This window comes from Suricata suricatta, chromosome 4, assembly GCF_006229205.1.
Source record: "Suricata suricatta isolate VVHF042 chromosome 4, meerkat_22Aug2017_6uvM2_HiC, whole genome shotgun sequence".
NCBI lineage: Eukaryota > Metazoa > Chordata > Mammalia > Carnivora > Herpestidae > Suricata > Suricata suricatta.
Window position 1 is genome coordinate 43,810,095 of NC_043703.1, and position 6,000 is coordinate 43,816,094.

The following is a 6,000-nucleotide window of genomic DNA, read 5'->3' on the forward strand; positions in this document are numbered from 1 at the left end:
ACTCTTAGAATTCCTAAATCACATTTTGGTTTTTCAGGAGTGTGGCATGCGCTGTGAAAAAGGGTGCTGGATAAGGTGCGACTTGGGGCTAAATATTAGTTTGATTGCCAACCACTAAATTAGTCCAGTTACCTTTGTAAAACTGCTTAGTTTGCTAGTCTGTAAAGCAAAGGTCCCTTGTGGTTAGAATCTTAAGTCTATAATTTAAGATTACAAGGAATCTTTGGAGGTTGTCTGGTTTCTATTCTGCCTTTAGACAGGAGGGTTAGTGAAAACTTTAAATTTTTCAGATTTTTAAAAAAAAATTTAAAGATTTTAGTGCTGAATGCCCTCAGATGAAATCATAGTGATAACGTGATCAACCCTGTGGGTTTTCTTATTGTGGTGATTAAATAAATACTGTAGAAGGAAATATAACATACATGCTACTTTGTCTTTGCAGCTGGACAAATTTGCCAGCATAAGAATTCCAGGGAGCAAGAAAGAGAGACCTCCACTTTCCAACCTGAAGACTGCGTTTGCCAACAATGATTGCTCTTCAGAGACGATGGAAAACATCCCAAAGCCACTGTCAGAGAATGAAGTCTTAAAACTCTTTGAAAAGATGATGGTAAGAATTGTGGTTTTTCATAACGTGGTTGATGTAGAAATCTTGGCTTCTCGTGATGTTAATGGATCAATAAACATTTAAGACCCCTGTTCCACAGGGTGACTTCTGATGTCATTGAAGATAGCACATGAGGCGTTCGGAGCTCCAGGATTTAAAAAAATTAGAACCAGAGGAAAATTAGCACACTAGTTTTTTTTTTTTTTTTAATAAGATTACATAAAAACAGAAACCCTCTAAATTACTCAATGCTATATTTTGAATCTCAGATTAGCTAAGTGGTCTGTTTGGGTTCATTTGCACTTTAGAATGATTGTCCCAGTGCTGGGAATGTTGTTAGGTGTGCTGATTTGGTTTGTTTGATTCCTTTCGTAGTTCTCAGGATAACCAGGTTCATACAGTCCTAGAGCATTTGTATCTGAGGAGACTAGAACTGAATTTGGGGTGTGCCTTTTCTGACGGAGACAAACTGTGGTGTTAGAAGCTGCCTTCAAGATGGTTCCACAAAGTGGGGACTCTGCTTAGGATTTTTAAGTGGGTTGTTGGTCAAATTAATTTAGCTCGCTATGTTAAGTATGCTCAAAATTGTTTTTCACAAAATGAATGCTAATTGCATCTAAATAGTTAGATATATAGTTCTTACCTCAAGTTGCTTAATTCCTAGGGGTCAAAGCAATCGCTGGAAAAAATAAGAATTGCCAGAGGTGGAAGTTAATGGTTAAATTCTTCAGAAGTTCAGAGTGGGAAGAAATTAATTTTTGAGATACCTCGTTAACTTTAGGGGAAGCCAAGGTGGAAAGGTTATTGTAGTAGTTTAGGGAAATTTAGTAAAGAAGATGGACTTAGAGGCAGGTGTGGTCTTACAGGGACAGAATAAGCAGAGGGAAAGGGCGTTCTCTCTTTTTTCTTTTTAATTTTTTGTTTATTTTTGAGAGAGAGACAGAGTGTGAGCAGGGGAGAGGGAGAAGGAGAGGGGGGAGGGGAGGGAAGGAGAGGGAGCAGGAGGGGAGGGAGAGCGGGAGGAGGGGGAGGGACCAACTGAGACCAGAGACAAAGCAGGTTCTGGGCTCTGAGCTGTCCGCACAGAACCCGACATGAGGCTTGAACCCACAAACCGTGAGATCAAGCGGTGTTCTCATAAGATGGGGAAATGACCCATCAAAACAGAGCTGGGTGCAAATAACTCATGGGGGGACTTGTGAGAGGTTGGAAAAACTCAAGTCGAGTGATAATTTGGGGCCAGTTAGAAGATTTTGTAGGTTATCTTGAAGAATTGTAAATATTATGAGTCAGGGTTTCTTTGTTTTTTAAATATTTTTATAAAAATTTATTTTTGAGAGAGAGAGAGACAGTATGCAAGAGGGGGAGGTGCAGAGAGAGAGAGGGAGACCCAGAATCTGAAGCAGGCTCTAGGCTCTGAGCTGTCAGCACAGATGTGGGGTTTAAACTCAAGAACGGTGAGATCATCACCTAAGCTGAAGTTGGATACTTAACTCTTCACGTTTAGTTTGAAAGAAGAAAGAGTGAGCATGAGTATGTGAGTAAGCTGGGGGCTTTGGGGGGGGGGGATGGGGTTAGCACAGAGAGAGAGGGAGAGAGAAAACCAAGCAGGCACCTTACTGTCAGCACAGAGCTCCACACAGGGCTCAAACTTATGAACTAGGAGATCATGACCTGAACTGAAACCAAGAGTTGGACGCTTAGGGGAAAGGACGTGGCTCAGGGGGTTAAGTGGCCAACTCTTGATGTCAGGTCAGGTCATGACCTCGTGGTTATGAGATTGAGCCCCACGTTGTGCTCTGTGCTGAGTGTGGAGCTTACTTGAGATTCTCCTCTCTCTGTGCCTTTTGCCCCCTCAAAATAAAGGAAAACCACTTAAAAAAAAAAAAAAGTTGGATGCTTAACCCACTGAGCCACCCAGGCACACCTCCAGTCTGGATTTTTTTTCTATTTATTTCATCTATTGGTTTTGACAGTGTTGTTACTTTTTAGGGAAATTTACTTTTTAGAGTGTAAGATGTGTTTGAAATTTGAGAAAGTTGTTCAACTGGAATCAATAAAATATTTACTATTATTATTGCCTTATTTTCTATTCATCAAGGATTTGTGTCCAGCATTACATATGGAGCTTCAGAAGACTGCAGAAAGAGAGCATGCCTGTTTTGTGTCTCCATAAGATTAATTAGTGTTAGGGATTCCTAACTTTTCATCACTGAGCATACATTTCATTAGTATTGCTTTACATGAACCCTAGGCTTGGGACATTATTTCCTGTTATGTCAGCTCCTGGTGAAGTGCTAATTTTGGTTTTAATTAACCACACATGTATAACTCCTTATTAAGTCTTTTGTCCCCATGAGTTGGTATAATTTCAGCCTTGAACAAAGAAATTTTTTTTCCTGAATTTAGTATATGTGTTGCCAAAGCAAGCACTTTTTTTTTTTTTTTTTTTTTTTGCACTAGGTTTTGCCTCTGATAATGAGGCTCGTATAAAGGTAGCTCTCCTCAATATTACCTTTGAGGGCTCAAGATAATAAGTGCCCTTAGCTTCCCCTTCATTCCATGTGGAACCCTGCATATAAATTACCTGTGAGAGTCTAGAATGGTCCTTTTTTTCATTTCCTGGTGACTACTTTGAAGAAAGTTTTCTTTTTGATCATAATTGCTGGGGCCATCTGAGTAAGCAGAGTAAGTAGGCTCTTGATGTTAGATGTTTACAAGGCCACATTTTATCACCACAAGCCATTAAAAGTACAACTACCTAGAAAGTACTGAATTTAGTCAATGGCATTCTGTACTGAACATGATTACCTGAACTGGCTTTTCAGTTAGTCTTACCCTTCTCCTAAGAGTATCGGTGTTTGTAGTTAACGTTTAGGGCAGAAGGATATTGACCTCTTCGGAGTGCTTACAGAATACATATTTCATAACTCGGCCTGATCACTTGTTAAATCTCAAACAGGTATCCCTGTTGGCAGAAAATCATTTGCAATCCAACTCATTTTGCTCAGCAGAAGTAAAATGAAACTGTTGATGGGTCAGGGCTGCCCAGTTTGCTAATAAACGAGTTTGTCAGAACTAGGGTCTTCTTAAAGTGAGGACTGGGTTCTTCTCTTTCCTTTCTGATTGCTTGACCACATCACAATACATTGTGTGGGGGGGAATCCACCGATGGTTCTGAAGCTGGGAAGGGTCTTTTCCCTCCTCTAAATATAGATGTGTGATATTTCTCAGGGTATTCAGGGCATCGCATTTTTGACAAACTAAAACTATTCGCGTGTCTGTGTCTGTTCCTGGGTCCCTGCTAGATGCAGGGTTGGGTTTGATTTTTTTTTTTTTAAACTTGCATCTACATATCTATAGTAGGACTATTCTTTTCAAGAAGCCACACCGAATCTGCCATCTTCATGTCTTGCTTGGCCTTTGTACCTATTGGTGTTAACTACCATTGAAAATTTGCATCTAAATTTTTAGTTTTGACCTGGTGCAATTTTTAAAGCCTTATTTAAGCTTAGTAAAGGTATTGAAGTAATTTTTACATGAAGTAAAAACTTTTTACAGAGTCTTTTTTTCTTAAGCTAGTCATCAGTGTGCTGACTTGATTACTTAATGAGAGGTACAGGGAAAGGCTTGAACATTTGTACTAACTTTTATATTGGAGATGGATATACTCGGTCTTTACGTAATAGTTTTAGTGGTTTTTGTTTTGTTTTTTTTAAGTCGTAATGAATACTTAGACTACGTAATAGCTCTTTCTCTGTTTGTCTTTTGGTAAAAGAAGATTTGTTACCTGAAAGCCCATATTGGTTTCTTTGTTAAATAGCTATGTAAACATCTTTGTATATACAACTTTGATTTCCGGAAGTCAGGTTTCCGTGTTCGCTCTTGAACTCACTGTGGGCCTATGTTAACTGGTTTTTGAATGAGCATGATAGGCACAAGCTGAAGGTGACTTGTTCATTCTAGCTGTTGCCTCTTTAAACTAGCCCCCTCGCCTTACTCTTTCCTGCCCCTAGGCCAAATTCCAGGCAGATCCCAGGGTTTTCTGTTGGCTTTCAGATTAAACAGAAAAAATTCTAGTTTAATACAAATAATTTTGATCCAGAGGCAGCCTCCGCCTTTGCCCCCTTTCAGGCTGGCTCCACTTGTAGCCTCCAGTCAGGGCTGCTGTTGGGGAGAGAGGTTGGTCTCTTCTGTTTTTCTACCTTACTTTTCTTTTTCAATAGTTTATTGTCAAATTGGTTTCCATACAACACCCAGTGCTCTTCCTCACAAGTGCCCTCCTCCATCACCTCCACCTCCCTCCCCCTCCCCCTTCAACCCTGGGTTAGTTTTCAGTATTCAATAGTCTCTCAAGTTTTGTATCCCTCTCTCTCCCCAACTCTCTTTCCCTCTTCCCCTCCCCTGGTCCTCCATTAGGTTTCTCCTGTTTTCCTGTTAGACCTATCAGTGCAAACATATGGTTTCTGTCCTTCTCTGCCTGACTTATTTCGCTTAGCATGACACCCTCGAGGTCCATTCACTTTGCTACGAATGGCCATATTTCACTCTTCCTCATTGCCATGTAATACTCCTGTCAACAATAGCCAAATCATGGAAAGAGCATAAATGTCCATCACCTGATGAATGGATCAAGAAGATGTGGTATTATATACCTTACTTTTCTGTGCTCTACTCTTTCTCCTGCATCTGTCTCATCCAGAACTCGTGGGAGGTGAGGAGAGGAGGAATAAGAAGGTGCTTCTGGCCTCGGGTGTTTATAATCTGGAATTGGTGCCCTGGGTGATGTTAGTTTTCATTGCTGCTGTAACAATTGACCACAGATTTGGGGCTTTAAATACTGAGATGCTGTCTCCTAGTTCTGTGGATCAGAAGTCCAGGTCGACTTACCTGCTTTTGTAAGAGTGAAAATCTCACGGAATCAGCTCTGTGACCCCTCCTCCACCTCCCTTAGCCTGCCATTCGGGCAAAAATCTTAAGGGGGTGGGGAAGTCTCAGCTTAGGCAAGATCGGGTGAGCATGGGTTAAGTAAAAAGGGCCAATCAGAGAATAGGTGATGCAACATCGGCCGAACCTGCAGCAGAGTAAGGGCCCAATTTGAGTGTTAAACTCTGAGTGTTAGTGTTAGACTTAGAACCTTAACCGCTATTTCTTGCTTCTGTAAACAACTGCTTGCTGACTATAGATAAGAGAATAGGCCACCCATTAACCGCTGACCCTAGTTTAATCAGGCCGAACCAGAAAAGTTTCCCCTGAGCAGGGGCGGGCGGCATCCCCCTCTACCCCCTCCCTATCACCAACGCCGACACCCCACCATCCATGATGCCCGCTGCCCCGCTGTCCCCTGATTAAGACTTTGGGGTGTCAGTCACACGCCCAAAAGCCTCTGGTTC

The 6,000-nt window shown here is 41.3% G+C and overlaps 1 protein-coding gene across 2 annotated transcripts in view; it reads left to right on the forward strand.

Moving 5' to 3' along the window:
• DIAPH3 (diaphanous related formin 3) overlaps positions 1 to 6,000 on the forward strand; it is a 499,951-nt gene that overhangs the window by 44,646 nt on the left and 449,305 nt on the right. For both annotated transcript variants that reach the window (XM_029936634.1, XM_029936635.1), the window contains one exon: positions 443 to 610. In XM_029936634.1, the coding sequence (XP_029792494.1) occupies positions 443 to 610 (168 nt within the window). The remainder of the gene's footprint in view (positions 1 to 442; positions 611 to 6,000) is intronic.